This window comes from Eleginops maclovinus, chromosome 20 (assembly GCF_036324505.1).
Source record: "Eleginops maclovinus isolate JMC-PN-2008 ecotype Puerto Natales chromosome 20, JC_Emac_rtc_rv5, whole genome shotgun sequence".
In the NCBI taxonomy this organism is placed as follows: Eukaryota; Metazoa; Chordata; class Actinopteri; order Perciformes; family Eleginopidae; genus Eleginops; species Eleginops maclovinus.
The window spans coordinates 17,687,041-17,712,684 of NC_086368.1; the positions used below are offsets into that span (position 1 = coordinate 17,687,041).

The window sequence follows — 25,644 nt, forward strand, 5'->3', positions numbered from 1 at the left end:
AATAGGGCCCTCCATGACCAATCTGCTCACATGCTGCCAGTTTCTCTGAATTGCTATCCACCCACTCCATCTCCTGCTCATCTGTCATATTTGTCAACCTTTACTCTCAGTGTTTCCTATCTGTCCTCTTCTTTATTCGCCTTTTAATTACAATGATTTATACTCCCTAGCTCTCCTTCATATTGTCCTCAATCTCACTCCAATTTAAATTTGGAATATCCAACTTTAAGGTTTTAGAGTTTGTTGGAGAGATGCTGGTTTGTCTCTACTCAGCAGTTTTTACCTCCCTTCTTTATGTATGCAGCTACTACGCTACCTATGCAGTTTATAAGGTGACTTATCTTGGCTGTAAGCTCAAAATTAAATCATTTACACCAAAAACAGATAGGTCACTGATTGTTCTTACAATTATTTTTTGTTTTTATGTTTTGTTTTCTGTTCCTGCTTGTTTCCGGACTCCCCTCACACTGCAGCCCTTGTCACTATTAACTTGCTGCTGATTTGAGGACATGAAAACCATTTGTCTTGATGGAAAGATATGGGGTCATGCTGCCACTACTTTTTTACCAGAAGACGAGTAGCCTCACAGAAGAAGGTAACACGACAGGAGTTTCAAGCGATCCATTTCTCAAAGATAGCAACACTCCTTCTTCTCAGAACAGTATCTAAAAGACATGAAACCTCAATGCCTTCCCACTCTCACACACGCAGCCAATTTTAACGAGAAGTTCCCCAGAACCGTAGGCCCTTGTCTTAAATTAAAACCTCACTTTTGAGAAACAGCAAATAACAGTCTTGTTTGGCTGATTTAATAAATAATCTAAACGTTTGATGTCTGTCAATTAAGTCATCCATTAATAAACTAATTCTTTCAGCACTATCACAGAGAAACCACCAACCCGAATCAGTGCTCTTGTTTAAAGCTCAGATGTAGATTGTTCTGTGTTGACAGGTGGACGTTTGTTGTGTTTGCCTAGATGGGGATATCTCATCAGTCCATGAATTGAAGCTTTGTGTCATCAGCAGTGGCCAAGTCATTGATGTGAGTGGGTCTTTGAGAGTATTGGATGCAATCAGAGGACGGTTCTGTTTTCTATAGCTGTCGCTCCTGTGATCCTCATGCTATAAATTATGTTATTATCAATGCTGTGTTTTCTGGCACTTACTGTAAACCAACTCAGGAAGAGGTATGAGTAGTTGGGGTTGAAGAAGCAGAAAAAGAGGCAGCACCGCCTTCTCATTGCCAGAAAGTGATTCTGGATCTGCTGCATCACCACTAAAAAGAAAGAGCTTGTCCCCTCTGCCAGCAGAGCACACAGAGGGATCTTTGTAATACTAATCAGTTCTTCATGTTCAGAGGATACATCTGTTAGCTTTGAATACGCTGCAGTTTTTAGCAATATTGTTTTATTTCCTATGTTCACTGACATAGTCCTGTAAATAATTCGGCTCCATGTGAGACAGATTTAAATCAATTGTGCGTAAGACAATGATATAAACAACCTGAACTGTGGGAATCGATTAATCATGTGCAGCGACTCTTTGTTCCGTGATAAATAAATGTTGTCCAACGTGTCAGTACCTGAATTAAAAATGAGGTAGTAGTTCAGTGGTGTGCCATCTGGATAATTTAACACCCTGCCTGTTTGTTATCGTGAATAATGTAAAGAATAACACTGTTTACTGGGTTGAAGACTATTACTCTCAGAGCAATATGAAACACATTTTCCCAATGTACTCAAAAGACTACAAAAAGGGTGCATTACTTATCAGTGCTCAGGTAGTTATTTAGAGTATCCTATTGATGACTATTTTTATAACAATTCTCAAACCTTTTTTTTTTTCTCTATTTGATATATTTTTTCAGTTTTTCATTTTAGATATAGATCCTTTGTTGATCCCAAAAAATAAATAATACTTTTTGTTTTCATCTTGATTATAATCAATGCCCCTAAAGCACTGTTAATTGTTCCCTTGCTCCTGCTACAAAATAACTTGATCATGAAAAATCTAAAGTAAACTCAAAGGGTTTTTTTCCCCAGAAGCAGCATAAGATCACTGCCCGTTTCTCCTAAAACACCTTGAGGGTCGGTCCACTGGTCCTTTACTGCTGCTCACAATTTTGTATCTCCCTTTGGGCTTGAAATATTAATGGATGCAGGAGTTTTATTTTGCAGTAAGGAAGGTGACCGGGGTGTTTTTATCAACCACATATTTCTTATAAAATCTAAAACATCAGCTATAAATCGGATGTTGTTTTTATATTTTGGATGTTATCAAATTCATTAAAGGAAACATTATTGTCTAAATGGAAGTCGATGGCAGTCTGACAGAAGATACTCGTAAAGCCCTGTGATAGGGTGGCCAACGAATACAAGCAGCAGAATAGTTACATAACTTAATCTCAATTAGCTTTAAGATACATTCAAAGGTCTCTACTTCAGGATTCACACCAGACATTGCTTCAACACCTTTTCCTTCCCCGTGTTGCTTCTTTCTCTCAGAAAAGTGCTGGATGTGTGTGGCTATGATGAGTGTTGACAGCCCTGCTGGTCTCACTTCCTCTGTCAGCCGCAGGTTCGGCTACTGTTTGTTGGCAGGGTTGTGTCAGGTGGAGTGAAGGTTCAGTGCATGGTGGCAAGATCCCGACAGCAAAAAATACAGTGCCAAAGACTTGATTGCAGCTCCAATGCTCTTAAATTCTAATTTCCTAATTTATCTTCAATCCAAAGATCTAGATTTGGTATTACCTGAAAATGTGCCCTGTGGATTATTTAAAAAAAAATGTAAACACAAATGTTGTTCTAATTAGTGCTCAACAAACATCGTGTGTATTGTTGAGGTCAACATCTTTAATAGCAACCTTGTGTATAGTATGGATGCTAGTTTGCAGTTTTGTTCTACCTCGCCTTTTTTGGCACATTGCTAAATCAGGAGAAAGAAGTTGGTCAAAAACTGGACAAACTAACTTTAAATTGCAGTATTGGAAAACAGAGATAACTTTGACAAATATATAGGTTGGAAATAGTTCACAGTGATGATTTATATATCAAGTGTTGATTGTCTGAGCTTATGGAAGTGAATTGAAACCGATAGGAGCAAAACAAATAATTATTCCAACCATTGAACATTAAATCTTAAAAAGCCCCTGAACCATCTTTCTTCCATGCATCCTTTTCTATTGTAAAAAAATGAATGCAATGAATATATGTACATCATGTCCTCAACCTGGAAACATAAATAAACCAGACAACCCAGGGTACAAAATGTGAAGTTGGGGGCTGCTGGTCATCTGTGGGTCACTCATGTTTTTCCGATGCAGAATCAGCTGTACCCGAAGTTCAACTGTATGTGCTCCCGTTACAAAGACAAAAGCAATAAGATCTTTTTTAACTCTTATCTTTTAATCTTTTAACAGGCGCTGGGGAATCTGGGAAGAGCACCATTGTAAAGCAGATGAAGTAAGTTATAAAAGCAATTTTTATCTTACTTTCTTTTTAATATTTGGCCTTTTTGTCTTCACCTGAAAACATTTTGGAATTTGTTGTGGTTTTCCTTGTAAGGACGTGTTAATGATAAATCCAGATCTTAGTTTGGCAAGCTAGTGTTTGCTCACAGTAAAAGTTGTTATACCTTACCTTCTGCCGTTGGCTCAGAGACTGAGCATATTACATGTAAAAGTTAAAGCTCAAAAATATATAATAAAACTGAAGTCCTCCTAGATATAGACAACCTTGTAATTGGTATGTTACTGCTCATAGCGCAATTGAAAGTGGGTAGAACCAATCTGAAAACACACACACACACACACACACACACACACACACACACACACACAAATATACATATGCATACATGAGAACCTGAATGGCTTAATTATTAACATTCCTCTGGGCTAGCCAGGCATTGAATTAATTTTTTATGAGCTTGGAGCAGTTGCAGTCTGTCACTTTTTGAAGCCTGGTTATTAACACGTTCAGATAAATCAACCCGCATGACAGAAACACTTGCACGTTATGTAACATTTTACATTTATCAGCTTGCATATACATATGACATAACAGGAGAAAACATTAGAAAATCACAACCATATCATAAAACACTTTAAAAAATGGATGACAAATTACTATTGTTAATCATCATTTGAATCAACACACTTAAAGCCAGTAAGCAGTGTTACTTTATAATAATGTGGGTTGGTCTCAGTCAGCACTCTCTGCGCTGCCTGCTGCAGCCTGATGCAGTCTGGATGATTGCATCTCAAAGGTTGCACAGACCCTTTGTTCCCTCACATTCGGAGTAATACTATTGCAAGAGGTTAAATCCAAATACTGCATCAACCCAATGCTGCAGAGCTGAGGCAGTTCCACTGTGTGTTAAACGCACTGCCGCACATCGTCCTACACAACTCACATGGTAACTTTGAGATGGTACAGTTTATGTATCTTGGTAAATTAGGTAGCAAATGTAGCAAAATAAAGCTGCTTTTCAAGGTTTTTTTGGGGACTTTTGACTCCCAAATGTTATCGCTGTTCAACAAATTGATTTATATATAATAAAATATTACTGGAATATAGATAATAACTTATTAATGACTGCTACCCACCTGTCACCATAATAGTGTTCATTCTAGAGCTGCTATTACCAATTAGTTTTATGTAACAATGGATCGGATGACGACATGTTCTAATGGTGCGGCCCATAATGAGGAACCCACAGGGAACCATAACCCAACACTGCATTTTCCCTCAGATTTGCTAAACATTTCAGTCTGATTTGAATCACACATGAGAGTTAAAAAAACCAAACAGCATACTTAACTTTTAAATGTATGCTCTATGATTGTTTTGTTTTTACAGGATCATCCATGAAGATGGGTACTCAGAAGATGAGTGCAAGCAGTACCGAGCGGTGGTTTACAGTAATACCATCCAGTCTATTATGGCCATTGTTAAAGCCATGGCTTGTCTCAAGATTGACTACAGCAGCACTGGCAGAGTGGTAAGAAGCACAAGCATATAAACAATGAATACACTCCAAATTTATGTATCGCATTTATCAAACTGCAAAAGTTACAGAGACACAAGGAAACAGACACACAGACACAACCTGCACACATTGACACATGAAGACACACTACCGGCATCAACTTCAGGCAGAGATGCGCTCCGCTGCGTCCTCTGAACACTAATCAGCCTGCGATCAAGCTGTCAGTGAGGTAACAGTGGCCAAACTCATTCCTGTGGAGGAGTGCGTCACTGTGATTATTTTTCCATAAAGCCAGCGTACGTGTGCTGTAACTGAAGCTGCATCAAAACAATAGAGGACCCTGCTGTGTTCATTAAAGCGGGATGGATAGACTTTTATTTTTTCCTCTGATGATCTGTCAAATGTCCACATGTAGCTAAGTGATGATGCTCTGCAGACTCCCACACATGGCAATTAGTGTGCTAGCCTGCCCATACTTGCACACTGCAGCACTGTAGAAGTATACATGTAGAGATTGTGAATGCATTTACACATGAATACGTGCACACATTATTCACACTATGTGCTGTTTAGTTTGGTTGGTGGAAGAGAAAGAGTTCCAACACATTGTTTTCCCAGAAGTAAATCCCTTTTGATCCAAAAGCTGAATTTATACAGCTGGTCTTTCATTCAGCAGTGGTAATCACTGCAAAAGAATACTGCTTCAATAAAACCAATTTTAAAACAACAATACAAGTATTTGTTTAATGGAATACAGGCACACAACGTGATAACCCAAATTGTGTTATCTTCCTCAGAATAAAAAATAGTAAGTGGTGATGTTAAATACACATTATTCAACTGAAGCAAATACATTACAGATATACAAACATGGCATGAAAGGAGCAGAGATCTATTGGCTGCCTGGAAGGGACGCAGGTAAAAAATAAATAAATACTTCATGCTAACATTAAGAGGGAGAATTGAGAGCAACAAGCATGATGGCAAACAGAAAATCTAACCACCATCTGTTAAAGCAGTCCTGCATGCTGTTACTTTGAGTCACCAACATATCTTACATGTGCTCAGCCCATACTGGCTGGCACCGGTTTATCATAGGTTTCAATGATGTCAAATTATATCGCTACTATCATATCCTTTGCTTCCTTGGCACTATTTCAGAGACACGGCCCTCCATGACTACACATTATTCATTTGGCATTATGTGTCTAAATATAAAAGGCTGTGGATCATTCTTGAGGGGCTGTAATTGCTTTATCATATTTTCTTATTCTTACAGTTTCTTCTTGAAAAATAGCTAAATGTATATCAATTGTTCACTTTTTTTTTTTATCATTAATGCTTTTGTTTTAATATATTTCATTTTCTTTAAAGTCTGCTTCAAATCCTCAATAATGTTGCCTGAAAAAGATCTCCATAATACTTCAAAACAGCAATCATGCAATATTATAAAGAATTTATATTGACAACAGTTACAATACTTCATAATTGCTGTTAGATCATTGAAATCTTTTTGCAAGAATTGGATTAAATATCCATCATTATCTTTTGTAAAGCAATATAATGACTATTCTAATTCATAATGATGTGATAAACAGTTACTTGTCACTGCAAACAATCCTTTCAAGTATGGCTTAAGCTTATATGAGGCTTCAGCCATCTGTGTTAAGACAATCAAAGTAGATATTCTCCATAAACAGTATATATATGTCTACATCTACATTTAAAATCTTCCAAAGTTTTCAAAGTCTTGCATTGAGTTAAACAAGTCAACCTACCCTTTAATGATGAATTATTTTAGTTTTAATACAAACACATATTCGAACAGCGGATAAAGATGATGTAACACACTCTGTGTACGTTTTGGCAGTGATGCTATGCCTGCCTCCTTGTTTCCCGCTGCAGGACGATGCCCAGCAGCTGTTCTCGCTGTCTGCAGCTGCTGAAGAACAGGGCCTCTTCCCCGAAAATCTGTCCAACGTGATCCGGCGATTGTGGGGAGACAGCGGCATACAGAGTTGCTTCAAGCGGTCGCGAGAGTACCAACTCAATGACTCTGCAGCATAGTGAGTCTGACTTCATGTGCATTCTCTGCTTTGATGGTGCTCCCAAGACGCTTTTATACCTTAACTTGTAAAGTCAGGCTGACATTGTTTATGTTGCCCCCGCATGTGCTCTACTGCTCGTGCATTTATCATTACGCAAACATGCTCTTGCATACACCGCTATAAATGTAAATGTGGCCAAGAAACCGCACAGCGACCTGTCAGATGTGCTTTTCTCATCCTGCATACTTATTGTCTATATACTTTATAATGTCTAAATAAAAAGGAGTTTTGCCTCTAAACATTAAAAGTAAATGCTATTTTAGAATAGTACACCTTCAGTAAGTATCAAAAAAAGGTTTGGGTGTTTTGTATTAGGTTCATGATTATGCTGATTTAATTTGGTGAAAATAAAAGGCTGTTTAATATTTCCTCTCTGAGAGATTGTGTCCTCCTGGTGTCCTTTCGGTCTCGCTCATAAGCAGTTAAAGTTTTTAACTTCTCTCGGGAGCGATAGAGACTGAAATCCAATAACTTCCATTCCATGATTATGTCTATCTCTGGGTTTTATTCTTTAATATTGTAACCTAATGAGCAGAGAACAGAATTGACTTGAGGAATGAAACAATTGTATTGTCCTCCATTATCCTCAAGAGTAAACAATGACAATGATAGACGGGATAATACCCTTCAGCGACTTCTCTGTCTTTTTGGAAGAAGCTGTCTTGTGTTATGGCAGTGCTATAAAAGTAAAATACTAAGTGTATATGTTTAATGGCTGCAATCACAAGACATATTTTGGTTAATTATTTTTTATGTTTTGTATTAATTTCAATAAGTCTGCTAAGTTAAGTCAGCTCATTAATTATTGTTAGCATTTTCTTAATAGTTTCTTAAAAATATTTATTATCTTTATCTTTTGCACCTACTTTTACAACTTATTTTCTTAGATAGTTTATGTTCGCACCACCAGACACCTAATCGAATTCCTTGTACATATATATGTACCTGGCAATAAACTTGATTCTGATTATATGGTTACGTAACACACTGTGAGGAGTGGTGGGGCTGGGCTGCTGAAGCTCCCAACTGGCCTTATATGATGATGCAATGCTTGTGTAAGTGGATAAGGTTTTGACCGGCAAGAACCAAAACGGAGTAAAATTAAAAGAAATAAATCCTGTTAGATAGAAGGTATGAGAAATTAAACGGTTTAAGTTTTATTTTCCTTTGTGTGAAATCAAACTTGCATCTTTGAGTTGCAAATAACGTGTCATTTTCTTTTCAACATTTGCATGATTTCTGAACACCCCAACATAATCATCTTTAATGATTAAAGCCAATTTTGAATTGACACAATTCACCAAAGGAACAAAGAACAATGATTTTGTTCACTCATATTTTACATCAAATTAACCAGATGAGAGCAAATTGGTAGGAAAATGCATGTTGCCATCTGTCAACTTAGAATAACACTGGCCTCCCTGTATTTATTATTAACTTCTGGTCAAACTGTGTTACAGGTTGTCCCTTTTTTAAGAGTTTCTTTCTATAGCTGTACTGTAGTAAGCCCCCTTTCACTCCCACCAGGGTCTCCATCTGTGTAGAGACCCAAAACATAGCCGTAGCCACTGTGCAATGAATGCACAAAACACAAAAGTGTTCCCTAAGAACACTCAACTAAATCGGCCGCTCCATGGCTTTCAAGTTTGCCAAATTTATGTGTGTGTGTGTGTGTGTGTGTGTGTGTGTGTGTGTGTGTGTGTGTGTGTGTGTGTGTGTGTGTGGATCATGTTGATATATCTCTACCTCTTTGTCTTAGCTACCTGAACGATCTGGAGAGGATAGCTAAAGCAGACTACATCCCCACCCAACAGGATGTGCTGCGAACTCGGGTAAAGACCACAGGCATTGTGGAGACGCACTTCACTTTCAAGGAGCTGCACTTCAAGTAAGGCCATAAAGCACTGACTTTATATCAATGTTACATTACTTTGCAAAATTCTACCGCAATCTCCACTCCAACCCTGTGTTCCTTTAATCGGTACAGGATACGGTTGCGGTTGTCAGTCTGTCCTACTCACTACACAGGAGTAGATGAAACATGACCAACTGAATAAAATATAACTGAGTGCTATTTTAGGATAGCAGCTAGGCAAAAACCTAGCTGGGATATTAAAGTAAAGTATGTCATCATACTTTTTTATTTATTAAATGTGGTCCTTCCAGTGTAAAAAGGGACATTACCATAGCAGCCTCTTCCACAGCTGCTCTAAACAAATTGCTCAACTTAAGACCATTCCCAACATTAATAGAATTAAAGGGCAACTGACCCTCCTGGCATGAAATGTGCTACTCAGCTACTTAGAAGCCAAACTATACCAGAATCTGAAAGCTTAATTATCGTGATTGCACTGAAAGCTGAGTTCATAAAAAAGATGCTTCCTTCAGTGCTTTTACTCAATAAAACCAGGGCTTTATAGGGAAGTGCTAACATGTGAGTATGTACAGTGCTGCAGGTCTTACATAAAATATGCTGTCTGACCCAGCCTGAGCGCTTGTGTGCAGATAAGTAATGGATGTATAGATTTACATCCTGATAGTGGATGTGCCAGAGATACAGTGTTTAAACATTTTATAACAGGACCTATACTTAAGCACATACTTTCTGATATACTGTAGAGGTGAAAGCACAAATGATGTAATATAACAGGTAAATATCTTGGTTGTTTTTTTATCTCGCTTTTTTGGGGGACTTGATCAGCTTTAAATACCTTGATAAGCAACTCAACAGATCTGGATGATAAAAAAAGAGGAGCCACACGGCTCTGGTGTGACCTGTTTCCAGATAAACGCTCTGATATTTGCCTTCTGACACAGCCTCGATGTTTGGCCTGAATAATACATGGAGGCAATCAATAAGAAGAAAGTCAAGTTTTTGTAATTATGTCCTGTTTGCCATAATAAGTACTAACAGACCATACTTGCAGAGACTGACACGGATATGTTTTTAAATGGACTAAATTTAGACCTAAACACTATATATTTGCCCTCTGTATCATCTGACTGAATGAAGAGGCCTGTGTGCGTCTCGTAGACAGCCCTCGTATTCTCTCTTCCTCCTCCTGAGACTTTTGTTCTCCAAACAGCCTCATGAAGACTTAATGTACTTCCAGGGATGAGATGTCACTTTAACTTTCTATTTCCTTCCTTCTTATCTGTCGTCCTTCCTGAATTGTCTTCTTCAATGTCCCGTTCTCTATCACTTTCACCTTACTGCCTTTCAGTGTGACCTACTTCCTCCACACTCAATATATCTCCCTTGCTTGATCCCCTTTGCAGAATGTTTGATGTGGGAGGCCAGCGCTCAGAGAGGAAGAAATGGATCCATTGTTTCGAAGGAGTCACAGCCATCATTTTTTGTGTTGCACTGAGTGCTTATGACCTGGTGCTGGCTGAGGATGAGGAAATGGTAAGGAAACATTTTTTATCTGCTTGGTTGATATGACTTCTAGTCTAGCTTTATACATACAAGGCATTACAAGGCAAATAAAAGCATCCATCCATCCTCTATTGATAGCTTAATAACAGTAATCTCCAGATTGTGAATTTATATCAATGGATTTCTATGATCCATTTACAGTTGAACCAATGGAGTGTATTTATGTTATAAAAGCTAAGTGGCTTGAACCATTGAACCTAATTTCTGGAGCTGATTATAAATTAAAATAAAGTGCTCTGGCCTTGGCCTAAAGATGCTCTGAGGAACACCCTGTGCTCTGCTCATTTCTCACATTTAAATATCAAACAGCACTGTCCCCTGGTGGCAGCTCTGATCTGTTGTTGTGCTTCAGAGGAGGCCTCAAGCCTTGATTCCCTTTGCTTCTCTCTAGAACCGAATGCATGAGAGCATGAAGCTGTTTGACTCCATCTGCAACAACAAGTGGTTCACTGAGACCTCCATCATCCTCTTCCTCAATAAGAAGGATCTCTTTGAGGAGAAGATTCCTCGCAGCCCCCTTAACATCTGCTTCCCAGAATACACAGGTACAGAGTGTTGGATTTATAACAAATAAAAACACAGGAACATGTAAGCTTTCATCCTAATAACAAATCACCTCCTCATGTTTCCAAACTGCTGTTCCCCAGGAGCCAACAAGTTTGATGAAGCAGCCAGTTACATTCAGACCAAGTTTGAGGACCTGAACAAGAAAAGGGACACAAAGGAAATCTACACCCATTTCACCTGTGCCACCGACACTAAGAATGTGCAGTTTGTCTTTGACGCCGTCACTGACGTCATAATTAAGAACAACCTCAAAGACTGTGGTCTTTTCTAAAGGTAGGCTGGAGGGATGATAAAATATAAACAATTGCCTAACACATTCATGTGGACTCAAGGTTAAATCATTGAATTCATCGATAAGTTGATCAACAGAAAATAATTGGCGACAATTTGATTAATTGACCAATCCCTAATTGACTTGAACAATTGTTTTATAACGGTAATCTAAGTGTCTTCGTAATTTTAATCAATTAAGCATTTATTAGCTATTTAACATCATCCATGTCTGCGTGATTTACTATAGTTGCTGAGAAGCAGTTTAAACATGATGCATTAGACATTAATGCAAGTCATTGCTCTTTTAATTGTATTTATCTGAAAGGATTTTTTCTTGTCTTTCTGTTCATTCAGGAGAATGCCTGACGCACAAAGACTGCATGAGAGACTGCAACAGCCATGTGATGATACTGCTTTTCATAATGAAAACCATAAGAGACTTGACTCTTAGAGGGCATACTTTGAAGAACTTTAACAATCACAGATTTGCAACCATCACATTCTCTGTTTATTGTGTTGATTTGAAATATATATATATATATATATATATATATATATATCTTACAGCTCTTGATTAGGGTTCTCATACTGTTCCTACCGAGTACCTGTAAATATATGTATGATCAATCCCCCTTTTATTGGTTTTTAAATCAGATTTGTAACATAATGATATTATCCCACTGGCTTATTTGGAAAAAAATGTTAGAAGAAGATCATAATATTAACCAATTTTCCCATCATGCTACATGGTAAATGAAAATAGAGCAATATTCATATATTTTTCATCCTTAATAGGACTTTCAGGACTAGTTTAAGGATGACTTTTAATCTGCAGTTATCTGATTTACACAGTGTTATTTGTTTTGTATTCAGATCCCTTTTCAGTTGTTTGGGGTCTCATTTTAATCCTTATTTGCTTTTAAAGTTGAGTAAGAAGTAACAACATGAAAAAATAAGATTTTATAAAAATGAAATTACTTTCTGTTAACTAATGTTGACATTTGATGAACCCTCTGACTGCACAGAGCTTATTTTTTAGAAGAAAACAAACAAGCATGGAGAATGAACGTGTATGAAGGGAAATGTTTTTGTACAATGTTTACACAGAATCCACCGTTGTACTATAGTGCATTGTTCTGCATGACCGTCCATAGATTAGCGTGTATCTTCCACAAACTGAATAACATTCCTTGAGTAACTTATACAAAGAAACCAAACAGAAATGGTTATGTGTCACTTTTAAGATATCTACAAGATGTTTAAGTGGTTATGTCTGTTCCTTACATGGATGTTCTGTATGTTTTGTTCCATTTTAAGTTTCTTTTTACATATGTTTGTGCCTTGATATCTGTTTACACATGTTATTTAGAGACATACTATCTCCATAGTGTGAATTAGGGCTATTTCTATTCCACTCCATTTCACATTACACATGATTTTAAGATGCAACACAACACTGAGACACATGGATGATAGTCTTTCAATAATATTAAGGAAAGGGTCGTTCAATTGTTTTATGTAAATAAACGTTTGCTCACTTGATCTTTTATTTTCATTGTGATGTGTCAATAGAAAATGCGCTAAATGCATATTAATCTGTTCCTCCATGAATGGACCTAAACTCTACTGAAATGCAAATTAAAAAAAGGATATAAAAGGAACTTCAGAATATTATTTTCTTTAAACGTGAATAATCCAGTGATGAGATGTAGATGATTCTGAAATGGGCCATTACAATATGTAGTTTTATGTTTGGTTCTTAATTATACCTTGATGCTAATACTTTTACTTAAGTAAGATTCTGAATGCAGGTGTGTTCCTTGTATCTGAGTATTTTGAAATGTAGTATAAGTAAAAAATCTGAATACTTTGTCCACCTCTGTAAAGGTTCTCTGTATCTGTAAAGGTTTCATCCTCCGATTCTATTCTATGAAAAAGAGGGTTGCACTGAAAATGTAGGTTATATTGGTAATGATTTATGTTTAATTTGTCTCAGCTCTCACATAAACTCATACATGCAACTATTTTGTTGCCCTTTGGTGACGTGTTGCATGTACATTTCCTGAAGTTTATTTAAGTATTATTGTGAGGTCACTTGAGTGTTGGGTGCTGCTACTTGTACTCCACTAGAGGGACATGTTACTTTAAATACTGCTCCAAATGTATTTAACAGTAAATGGTTCTTTTCAAATTCAGATTGTACATAAACATGAGCTCATAACACATTTAGAGGTTTCTGAAAATACCAGTAGTTGTTCATCTGGTTTTATTTACAAAGCAGTGCCCCAATAAGAGAAATTGTGTTAATATTTAACAAAAGGTTTGGAAATCTACTCATGACTAGAACTGTGTTTAGTTAATTTTGTGGTTTTTGTATCCTTCACTGTTTTTAAATCAACTCAGCTTCCTAGTTTTATCTTGCGGCCCTTGAAGGTGACCATGCCCCTAGGTTTGTAACCGCTGGACTAAAGTACTTATAAAATAGTATAGTATAAAGAAGTGAAAACTCCACCTCAGTTACACTTGTATGCAATATAAACAATCAAACAATGTCATGATAATACTTTAGTGCTTTTAAGAGAGTCCTGAGCACATCTATCACTATTTGGGCTGAATCAAAGTATTATCAACATCCTAAGAGGTGAGGTGAGGGGGTGCAGTCATCAATGGGTTGCTTATCTGCAAATTAAACGAGAGCTCCAATAGAGCCGTGTTTGCATTTCTAAACACTCGTTAAGGAAAGAATGGTGAATGGACCGTATGCATTCCTCGGACCTTTATAAAGGGTGTGAAAAAGTTTATATGCAGAGACAATGGACATGTCAAAAGGGAGGTTCTGTTTACAAACATCCACAAGGTGGCGACATGTAAATTGTAGATGTGTACAGATCTAAGAGGCGTTTAAGCACAGCAGTTCACACAGACAGCATTTACCAGTGACTTTTTATACTCTGCATCAATGTCACATACATAGATGTTAGGTTTAACAATCCTTGTAAAACTAAGGTGTATAATATACACTATATAATATAACATATTCAGTTTCAGTGACGTGAAAAATCTAACAGAAAAAAAGTTCAATAGGTCCTGTGATCGATCAATATATTTATGTTCAATGAAAATGTCCTAAATATCCAACTCAAGATCTTTCACAATTCAGTACAACACAACTTTACAGTCGAAACCGCTGTACTTACACAGGGAGGGATCTTGTTTCAGCCGACTCGCTATTGGCTGATTTGGTAATGCCCTGCGCTGATTTGCTGCTGGAAAACCTCAGCATCGTCAAAGCTCGCTGACAGACCTTCATATATATCAGAGGGGGGATACAACCCACAGACACTGTGGCTCTTTGCAATTGTGAATCTCTTCAGCTGAGGATTGTGCTGGGATTGATTTAAATGCAAAGGTGAGTGGTTAATACTAATACTGTACTATATGTCTTAGTAGTGAAACACTTTTCAACGCCCATCTCATATCTAATGTATCATGTTTTTGTTGCAGAAACAACAGGATACTGAACTTCACTGCAGGAATTAAATTACAGGATATGGTGAGTCTTCCACGTGCTTTATGTATTTAGATATTTGTCTATATGCATTGCAGTGGCTTGTACTTTTCTCTTTTCTTAGGACCCTTAGCAGGAACACTTTGTGTTTAAGTGTGCACATTTTTCCGCTGATTCTTAAAGTTTTTCCTCTAATGAATGTTCTTTTTGGGAAGCTTGTGTGTTTAATCCCCCAAGTCACAGTTAATTCAAACCAAACTGTCCTTGCCAATTGTGTACAACTGGGTGAATCACTTCTCGTTGTGTGAAGGCAGTCAAGGAGAACAGGGCATTTTAAGAGGTGCAGTCTGACCACTGAGTCCCACTGAGGATGTCTCTTGTATGTCAGATAAGTCTCCCCCGGGGGCCAAATGTTTCAGCACCCACAGCTGTGATAACATCATGGCATTGTGTTGTCCGTACATCTCCAAGCCAAACACTGGCATGACAGTGAGGTTCAACAAATTAAATATTATAGATAGAAACCTAAAACAGACAGCAAAAAAAAAGTATTTTTGGTTTGATGATTGTATAGATCATGTTGCATCAACTGGTACGAATAGATTTTTAGTTTATCTGAAGGCTGGAAGACGATATGATTCGTAATTGATAAATTACTATTGTAATTCCAAAATGTGGTTGTCATTTCCTGCTTTATAATACACTCCAGTCAACATCCTGTGAGTAAGGGGAATCCAGAGAGGATATGTGCTTCGGCACTCACACAAACTTCCCTTCTTGCTTAAAGAGGCAGTAAGACTTTTCCCAATTTAAAATGTGCCTCTTGTCCACAAAGCCACAACTTTTCATTTTCTGGATCATACTGTCTCCATAAAGCTGCTCTGAGGTTTGTCAGGAATGCTTCACTTGTTATATGGTCATAGAGCACAGTGATCTCAGCTGGTAAAAATCTTATTGGCCCAGTTCTGAATATAACAGAGGGAATTGTGTCTCATCTAAGCCAGCCAAACTGCTCTGTAGACTCTTGCAAAAGATGTCCAAAGCTTTGTTTGGTTATAAGTGTTGCTTTTTCATCACCACTAACTCTTCTGTCTTTCTCATTGTGTAGCTGTGTTTAGGAGACTCTCCTGACTGCCTCCGGGACCAAATGCAGTGCATGATGAGATCCTTGCAGGACCTGAAGCAGATAAGCAGGCCGAGGCCACTGAGTGAACCATGTGCTCGGTCCTTTGCTGTGACTCGGCTCTGCAAACAGAGGGCACAGCAAGAGAGACTCGCTCGTCTACGTGTTTCTGACTCCAGTGAAGCCAGCACATATGATTCTGCCTGCTGCCTGGCCAGCCCCCTGGAAGAAGATGAAGAGCATCAGGAGCATGAGCGTTTGACACAGGGCTCCCCAAGCAGTGAAAAGAGTCTGGACTTTGACTCAGGTTATTCTGAGGCTTCTTGGCAGGATGAAGGTGTGGTGCTGAGGAGAACCAGGAATGTGCGAGTCTCCTCTTCAGCCTGCCTTCGCACAAACAGAGGAGCCTCTGGAAGAATCCGTCCCAAATCAACCTCGGACGCCTGCCTGGAGCGCTGGACCTCATTTGAAGCCAGCAACCCAGAGGACTGGACGACATCGCTGCTGAGCCGCAGCAGGAACAGACAGCCTCTGGTTCTGGGGGACAACAGCTTTGCTGACCTAATAAAGAACTGGATGGACCTACCCGAGTGTCCTGAGCCAGCAGAACTAAAGCCCAGTGTGGGTCGGCGCATGGCGAAAGACATTTTGGTCAACATGCGGCGCAGAATAGCAGGGATGTCTAAAAATGTTGAGGTGAGGCCGAGGACAGCAGACTTGACAAGGGTCAGCAGGGCTGCGGAGGATCCCAAACGGATGTCCTGTCCTGTGGGGCTCCAGGCGCTGAAACCTTTCTTTCACCAGTCCCACACGGGCCTACATGAGCCGGACACTGACTTCTACCAATTCACTGCTCTCATGAAGACAGGCAGCCGACAACCCATTATATGCAATGACACTATTGGATATATTTAAGTGAGGCTCCAGTCTGACCATTCAAATAAATTGTGATAAGATGGTTGTATTTTTATATTGGAGTTTGTCCACAATGTTGATACATCTGTAATAAAAGTGTTTTGTATTTAATGAAAATGTGTTCAGTTCCTTTCTGAGTTTGAGCTGTATTAAGTATTTTACACATTTGACACCTTTTAAGCCTATTTTTACACTCATCTTTCATGAAAAATGTAAGGTTATAGAGGTGAAAGTTGTCTGTGGTTAAGCTCAATTATATATTCTTCGACACTGAGAGGTTGGGAGTAAAGTCACCCGCAAGCCATGTTTTTTTTAAAGGAAATAAATATAGTATCTACATCTTAGCTCAATAAAACTCTAGAAGTAAAGGCCCTAAAGCTTTATAAACCAACCAATTTCAACAGGATCTTTTTTCTCGTTAATGGTGAGGTTGAGTGTGTGATGTGGTCACCATAGCAAAGTATGTTTGTGACTAATTTAAAAGACGGTAAGGGAACTGAAGTCTTTTAGTGAAGTACACAGCACAACATGGTTCCTCATAGACATATTTATTGAATTATTATTTTAATGACAAACCGCATCCTTAAATCACAGCCCCAATTACACCGAATAAATAACCCTTTCACGAAATGGCAGTGTTCTTTTCAGAGAGGACTATTACATGATCTAAATACAGAGAGAGTAGAGCATTGTAAAAAAACACTGTTAATATAAGGGTGTGAGGTCAGACACATCGTCTGGTTGTTGAAAAGTACAAGCGATGCAAACAAGCCATTTCAGGACCGATGAGGGCATTCAGCTTTCAGTCTAGCTTCTCCAGCTCTGGGATTCTTTCTGAAAGGCATGTGTGCGTGGAGCAGGTTTTAAACATTTGTATCCAGATGGCAAAATCACCCTGATTCGCGAAATACCTACTGTACCTACAGCGTCAAGTGCCTGGTCTGACTGCAGGCCTTCATCATTGTTTGACCTGAGTTAAACCTTGAAACCAGGCCAACATGGCCAAGCAGCGCCAGTTCGTCTAATTTACACGCCTTGGCAAACATCTTCACAACCTCACCCCTCGAAAGACACATTTTATATGAAAACCTGATGCTAAAAAACAGATATGTCTGTTAAAATGTTTAGTTACGATTGTACAGAAATGGCAGTTTGTTATGTTTCATAAAAAGAATATAAACATGTTTACATTTTACAGTATCGTTTGGAACAGGGCTAGGGGACCGGACAACCAATTACATATGATGCTTGTGTTACTTTTCACTTAATATGATCAAAGTTTGATTAAAAACTGACAAAAACATAATCGCAGTAAGAAGACATTAAAGGAATAGATAAACAGATGCTGGAAAACATCATTCAGATAGTAATCTTTGTAAACCACAGCTAGAGCAACAACACGAGGATCTTTTAACTGATATGATGTCACAGGATTGTGAAGTGTGCTTTGTCACATTGCAGCATTTCCATGTAAAGCATTTTCAGTGTAAACTTTGTGTAAACTGTGTTGATGGCATCAAAAGAGCATGTATCTGATGGGTGGCACAGTGTCACAGTCCTCGTCCTCAGCAAATACGGCAATGAACTCCAGCATCTTCTTGTTTGGAGGGATATCTGTCTTGGTGACCATCTTCACCACGTCAGACACACTGCAACAACATACAGTATATGTTAGCTTAGTCGGGGAGAACAAACAAACTATATACAATTATTACCGCATCTCATTTCAAACCCACATTTGCATTTTTGGTTTGTGTCTTCTGCTCATCCAGGGCCATAAATGTTGTTAAATGATTTAATTCTATTAACATGTATTTATGTATCCAAAGCTTGATAGTGTTCCCTCTTTGACATACTGTATACTGCCATTATTGTCACATTCACTATTCTGCTGCTGGAAGTACACAGTAGCACACACAAGGTGTATTAATCCGTGGGCGAGAAAAAATCAACACATATATTATAAACATTATGACACTATTTAATCTGTTCTCATACATTCAACATAAAGCTACATAATTGTGACCTGTTTTTACATTTAAAATATCGGTTGGGGCAAAAAAACTAAACACAGGAAGCTTGTAGCAGGGCAACTGTACAGGAAGTAACTCCTGGAGAGGGCATTTATTACATGTGCGGCCAGCGGTCCACAGGGCCGGCCCTCTGCCCCTCTCCCCTCGCAGCTTTATCTAACCACAACACCACTCCCCAGAGACATGAGCATTACAAACATACATGGACATTTACACAGTCTGTTTCAAGCTCAACACAAAGACCTCGCAGCACAGTCTACAATCTCAGTTTAAACTTGTGTATGATTTTGTTTTGTTAAAGTTGCAGGGATTGGAAACATCCCAGAGGGTGCTTATTCTGCTGTGACTCAGTTCTTAATTAAGAACGTTTATGAAGCACCTGATTCATTTCATACACCCCGGGCGTATAATGTGCTGCAGCACTGAACAGTCTCAAACATTCTGGTGACTCGAATGTAGAGAAATAAGAATCACACTAATTTAACTCTTAAACTCTTCTCCTCAACAAACAGAAGGAAACCTGAGGAGGCTCGGTCTCACTCATCAGTGTTCAGTGAAGCATGAGGATGTGTCAACAGGCTCTCTGCTCACAGGCTCAGAGGAAACACCTCATCCTGCCATTAGCCTCTAAACAAACACGGGAGGCTATGATTGTGTGTGCGCTATGTGACATGTGTAGCTATGCATATGCAAAATGACACCGTATTTCTGCATTGACTGGACATACCTTTGCTTGAGCCTCTCTTCTTGCCCCATGTATAACATAGCATTTCCGTATAAGAGATATCTGATGCTCAAGTTATAATTATCCTGCACAAAGAAACAATACAAATAAATGTATAGTACAATGAGGAAACATAACATTTAACAGAGAGATATGCGAGTATTGCATGGATGCATTGTGCAGAGGACAGTTCTACTAATAAAGTCTGCAGAGTGTAAAGGTCTAATGTTGACCTGTGGCCTCTACCAACTTCAGGCTGCAGTTCAGGAAGCTCTTCAGTAACTCCACAAACAAACAACGGGGAACATGGTCGGTAAAGGTTAAACAAAACCTGGGTAAATATGAACACTTGCCAAAATATTTCCTCCTTGCCTCCTTCAAAACAAACTCTAGCAGAATCATGTCTGCCTTGGCACAAACGTACATGCATAAAAGAAAAGTTATTCCACCTTAAATGAATATGAAATACTTCGCAGTAGTAAAGTATTTCATTTTCAGTATCCGTGTTACATAAGTATCCATGTTCAGGTGGTGTATGATTATATTCTATAAATACAAACAGCTTATGATCAACCATTTTCTATGTTTTAAGTAATAAAACAACATTATGATGTTCGGGACGGTGGAAGAGACAGCTTGAACATTTCTCAATGTCATTGAGACTCCATCAGTTCCACAGAAGATCACATTGTACCAGTCCAAACATACATATGTTAGTTTGAGTTTGAATCAAAAGCTATAACCTTCCTCCAGCATTTCAGAATACAGTCCTGAAGTTGTGAATTGAAGGTGCAAAGTCTCCAATCGTCTCATACAATAGCTATTGTGTTCACTGGAGGAAGGTGACCAGGGTCAGATATTTTTAATAAAATACATAAAGTATGCACTCAGTTGCACCGGGTGTAAAGAAAGTGTGTGTTTCCGTGCTGAGAGGAATACGGAGGCCGTACCTTGATAAACCGGAACAGATCTCCCAAGGTCATTTCCTGCTGACCGCCACGTCTGCCCTCAACAAGGAAGTCATCCCACAGGGTGTATTTCTTTCCTGCGACCTGCCGATAGACATGTTACATACACCAACACAAACACAGGCATAGTTGACAGATGAAGTACTACTTGCTGTGAAGGATGTGTAGGAGATGTTTAGGTCCATAACAAGAGGCCTGGACACAGACAGAGAGACTGCATTTTTCATCACCGTGTTATAAAGCAGTTGAGAACTTTCAGCAGCCCCCTGAAACTGCAGCGTGGATCTGAACAAGCTGTGATGAAGTCAAGAAGGTGCTTCCTCATGAAGTGACCCTCTTCCTTTTTCTATAGCTTCAATCTACTACTGACATGATTCTCACAGTTTTACCTTTATTCTGCTCCAAGAAAAATACACACTGCTATCTCAGTGTAGTTTGGGGCAGATCACATTTGTTCAATTTGAGAAAAAGTTGAAAGAATGTTGCTTATAAAATCTGCATCCGTGTAAATGTACACGTGCTGCCCTTGGCAGTGAAATAACAACCCAGGAATTTTTCCAGACACCATGCCAGATCGTACTTTCAATAATGAATTGTTCCATTTTAATCTTTTTCTTTCTGACTTTCCTGGAGGTCTTTAAATGATGTGGTGATAACACACACTTGAAATCTGGGAATGATAGTCTGTCTTTGATAGCTTTTATCTCCTGTCTTCTTTTGCAGATAGATGCACCTTTGTTCTGAATTCTTTTTTCCAGTAATCATTGGAACATTTCTCTATGAACGTTTTTCTAATAGGGCTGTGCATTGAAAATGAATCCGATTTTTCTTTATCTAGCAAAGAACAATTGATCAGACGTGAGTGTGAAGTGAGGTATCTAAAAGAGTAAAATTTAAGCATCAGTACCAAAACTTTCATATAAGCAGAAGTATTGAACCAGTTTGATGCCATGTGTAGTTTTACTCGAACAGTAAACTCTTAGAGTGAAAACAATTATTTACAGTTAGCAGAAATGCATTCGATACATCTGAACCTTGTGAACTGAAAAGCATGATGAGAGAATCTTGTGATTATAAATGAAATTTTACAAACATGTCATTCAGTAAGATAACTTCCTCAAACAACACATCTCTGTGTCCTGCCTCAGGCTCAACTGTCACTGACGTCACGTCTCATCAGATCACATGTTAGGAAGAATGACCCTACAAGTCCTGACACACAAACAGTTCAATTAAAAGCCCTGCAAACATACACAGCGCTTTTTCTTCTGTTACAAGACAGACACTGTTTTCACATGCCACAATGTGTTAACATCATAATTCACATGTGAAGGACATAAAGAGAAACCATTCCCTGACCTGAAGAGCGTCAGGATTCCTCACATGCAAAAAATATGTCCTGATACGTCACATAGTCAGACGACCCTGATTACACAGGCGCTGTCTGCTGAGAAATGTTGTGAAGATCCAAACTTGGCTCAGGATGTGAATACCAAAACCCCGGCTAAACCTGGGTCCAATTATCTCTGCTCCAGCAGCCAAGGGGAACTTTTCAAATAGCCCTCACAACTCCCCCCAATTATGGGGTTTGGGGTTATGGAGACACACTCGAGGCATACTTCTCCTCAAGTCCGACAGGGTGTCTAGGTCCTTTGTCTCATTTTTATACAAAGCACATTTTGTTTGCGAGATGCACTTGTACTTATGTTGGCTTCTTAAATGTTTATGCAAAACAGATCTCTAGCCTGAAAGGAAAGACCATTTTTTCAAAAGTTCTTCTAATTGCAAAATCGGACTTTAAAATGGACATCTGTTATGTTCCACGCCAGAGTTTTTTATGATTGCTTTTGTATGCAGATGCTGATTTGACACAATGCTAAGTGGGCATGCAGACTATTTTTACTTCCCCACCCCCCCTTCCTCCCACTCATATCTGTCACACAACTCTGGCAGGAACCTGAAGCCAACCAACTTAACCCCATCAGTCCGAGAGTAGAGTCACGTCAACTATTCAACACCGTACCAGGGGAGAAAAAATCTCTGGAAACAATTACCAATGGTTTCCCACAAGCACAACTACAGTATCTGTTTGTCGTAGAACCTTTACCATTAAAAAAACAAAAATGTCCCAATGTAATTGTTATCTCTGGGGAGAAAGACGGAATGTAAGGCAGAGAGTTATTGTTTTCCTCTTAGAGCAACAGTCGACCGAATGACCAGCGTGGAAAAGAACCCCAAATCTGCTTTACTAGGAGTCCAAATGCAGTAATCTTATCCTATATTACATAAAGACACATCTTTGTACACAGTTATATTTTAATTAACCATCCGCGCTCAAAACTGACGCCTTAAAAAAGACAAATCAAAAGAAAGAGCTACTCTAGTGGTTCAAGATAATGCCACAAGTCCAGTTATTATAGTTGGGTCAGGTTGGCTTCAAGTTAGAGACTCTGAGAGGTCTCCTGTATCGCTTATCACCAAAATCCCTTCAAAGTGACAACTGGTTGGCAGCTTTTCATAGCTTTACAAAATCAGACAGAATCCATTCAACTTCGGGTTGGGTCAATCCTGAAAATGCTGTGATGTGAGTAGGCTCATGGTAAATGCATAGACAAAATGATTGGGTTTGTCTGGCAATGAACATTAGAAATCTATAGAGATAAACTGCAAAAAAACAGATATAAAGATACACAAGATAATCCCCTAAAAGACTATTTATTCAGCCTCAGGAAAGCCTTATTTTTTTTAATGTTTCTAATGGCTTAATGCTGTGTTCAAGTACTGTCCTATCTCATTTTCTCTACGGGTCCAGAGATCTTTTTGGACACAAAGCAGAGTTGGCATTCAAGATTCTGGTTGGCTGAGCTACACCGAGTTTGACTTCAGATTGTGAGGAGAAGACAAACGGCCCCATCACAGGCCTGAGTGGAATAAAGCCACAGTGGTGGAAATTACATTTACACTCAGTCTGCTCTGTTATTGGAGGGCAGCCAAATCTGTGCTCTGCTGTCCACATATTGTAGTCTGTATTATAAATGAAGTGCTCAACTTCCACCTAAAACATGACACAGCTGGTATTTCCAAAACAGTAAAGGAACACAATGACATTTAAACCTTTAAAACACTTCTCATTTCACCATTACCCACGTCATGGTTTTGCTGATGCTGTAGTTCACATGTTGTATATAATTTAAATGTTAACTGTCTTTTGTACGCATTGAGGTCATATCAACCTCAGTTACAACTTGGAAACACTATTATTTTTATGTAGCAGCAAATGCGTGTAATACTCTGATACATTACTGCAACTGATTTAGAGGGAAATAAAAAATGTTTTAACCTCCTTGTCAAACCAACACATTTGTTATCACGGTATGTCGCTTCTGCATTATTAAACAACATGCATGATGTAAATTCTTCCTCACTATGTGGGCTGTTCAGAAATAAAGTTCCCCTAATATCTGACAATAACAGCCCAAACTTCAGGCTGCTTCCTCTTGTTGACAGGAAACCTGGTGAGCGACACATCTTTCTGACAAACCTAAATGTAGACAGTAACAGCTTCCAGGAAAGAATTCAGATTAATCTAATCATAGAGAAGCCACACAAAGCCCTTCATACTTCCCATTGTGTGGTCCTGAAACAGTAAAACAGGATCACATAAGAAATAAAAATTACTTTAACACACAATAAATCACGTGCCTCAAAACGTACTGTTCTTTATAAGGAGAGATGTGGAAGGGACCTCAATAATATGTTTTATTGTTTGAAATATATGACTTTTCATTAATTGGATGTGAAAAAGCTGTGCGTTTTAACTTTAACACAAAAAACTGTGATCTTTTAGATGCTAAAAAATACCTACATTTATTTTATTTTTCTGTTTGCTACACTTCTTATATTTATATGTATTTCCATCCAGCCTAAATAACTTACAAGTTAAGTTGAGCAATGTTCAATTATACATACAATTCAACTTGATGAGTCATTGAGTCACAGCAATGTCTGAGAATAGCTGGACCACGGTTGCAGTTCAGCTCAACTTGCTAGGGTCTTCAAATGCTTATTGTAAAAGTACATTTATCAAACAAAACGTTTTAATCCCCTATTTGACAGTAAGGTTAACATACCTTCAATATGCATAGCGCTAGCATTAAGTATTATTTCATCTATGTTCTGGATCTGCCCAAATCAGGAGACCTACCCAGGGCAGTTGAACAGCACAGGACCTTTTACACAATAAAGTCTCTTATGATAAGAGCAACTGAACCCAAAAATAGACGCCTCTGACTGCAGATATACGTGAGGGCATGGGAATGTAGTGCAGCCCGAGGAAGCTTAACCAAGTGAACCTGATAAGGAGGGAGAATGAATTTGTTGGATTGCGATCCCCTTCAGCAAGCACAATAATGCTGGTCATGCTGCACGGGTCATTGCATGTGGAGAGTATTCATAATGCACGTTTTTAATCTTGCCCTTAAAGACAATGGAGAATTTTTGGAGACAGGAAGCCTCAAAAAGTCCTCCTCCCTGCAGTCTGCCACAAGAAACAGCTCTGCTGAGGCACGCTCCTCCTCAGCTTTATTATCTGGACTGAATCCCAACAGTGGAAATGTTTTTACAACCCGTCGTGGCTAGAGGCCTGTTTCTTCAAAGACAACGCTTTCCCTTTGGAGGGCTTCAAAGAAGGTTTAGAGGAGGCAGATGGAGGATCTGTGTGGTCTTTTTAGATCATATTTTCAACCTAATCTTTTTTAGCTTCCCATAGCTTCCATTTCTAAACAATCTTGTTAATTTCACAGAGACGTCATGCCCCAGACAAGCCCTTTGACTGAGCCTCAAAGCCAAGCCCCATTTCATTCCTGAATATATGGTAGGGTTGCTGCTGTCTACTAAAGCCCATATGTACATTCAAGTAAAAATGAGTATATCACAGGTTTATTTAAGATATACCAGAGAGAGAAAATAAAGTATATAAAAACATTGTGGATAGTCAA

The 25,644-nt window shown here is 38.7% G+C and overlaps 3 protein-coding genes across 3 annotated transcripts in view; 2 read left to right on the plus strand and 1 right to left on the minus strand.

Moving 5' to 3' along the window:
- LOC134883049 (guanine nucleotide-binding protein G(i) subunit alpha-2-like) overlaps nucleotides 1–12,918 on the plus strand; it is a 33,927-nt gene extending 21,009 nt beyond the window's left edge. The window contains exons 3-10 of the mRNA XM_063911156.1: nucleotides 3,419–3,461; nucleotides 4,860–5,001; nucleotides 6,895–7,055; nucleotides 8,857–8,985; nucleotides 10,377–10,506; nucleotides 10,928–11,081; nucleotides 11,184–11,376; nucleotides 11,731–12,918. Of these exons, the coding sequence (XP_063767226.1) occupies nucleotides 3,419–3,461; nucleotides 4,860–5,001; nucleotides 6,895–7,055; nucleotides 8,857–8,985; nucleotides 10,377–10,506; nucleotides 10,928–11,081; nucleotides 11,184–11,374 (950 nt within the window). The 3' untranslated portion in view covers nucleotides 11,375–11,376; nucleotides 11,731–12,918. The remainder of the gene's footprint in view (nucleotides 1–3,418; nucleotides 3,462–4,859; nucleotides 5,002–6,894; nucleotides 7,056–8,856; nucleotides 8,986–10,376; nucleotides 10,507–10,927; nucleotides 11,082–11,183; nucleotides 11,377–11,730) is intronic.
- Nucleotides 12,919–14,680: 1,762 nt separating this feature from the next.
- inka1b (inka box actin regulator 1b) lies at nucleotides 14,681–17,039 on the plus strand. Its single transcript, XM_063910010.1, has 3 exons — nucleotides 14,681–14,785; nucleotides 14,881–14,929; nucleotides 15,993–17,039. The coding sequence occupies exons 1-3, from the start codon at nucleotides 14,778–14,780 to the stop codon at nucleotides 16,920–16,922; spliced, it is 987 nt and encodes a 328-aa protein (XP_063766080.1). The 5' UTR covers nucleotides 14,681–14,777; the 3' UTR covers nucleotides 16,923–17,039.
- A 415-nt stretch (nucleotides 17,040–17,454) lies between these two features.
- The window catches only part of uba7 (ubiquitin-like modifier activating enzyme 7), a 31,482-nt gene continuing 23,292 nt past the window's right edge, over nucleotides 17,455–25,644 (minus strand). The window contains exons 22-24 of the mRNA XM_063911699.1: nucleotides 20,630–20,731; nucleotides 19,683–19,765; nucleotides 17,455–18,571 (exon numbers count right to left, since the gene is read on the minus strand). Coding sequence (XP_063767769.1) covers nucleotides 18,439–18,571; nucleotides 19,683–19,765; nucleotides 20,630–20,731 — 318 coding nt within the window. The 3' untranslated portion in view covers nucleotides 17,455–18,438. The remainder of the gene's footprint in view (nucleotides 18,572–19,682; nucleotides 19,766–20,629; nucleotides 20,732–25,644) is intronic.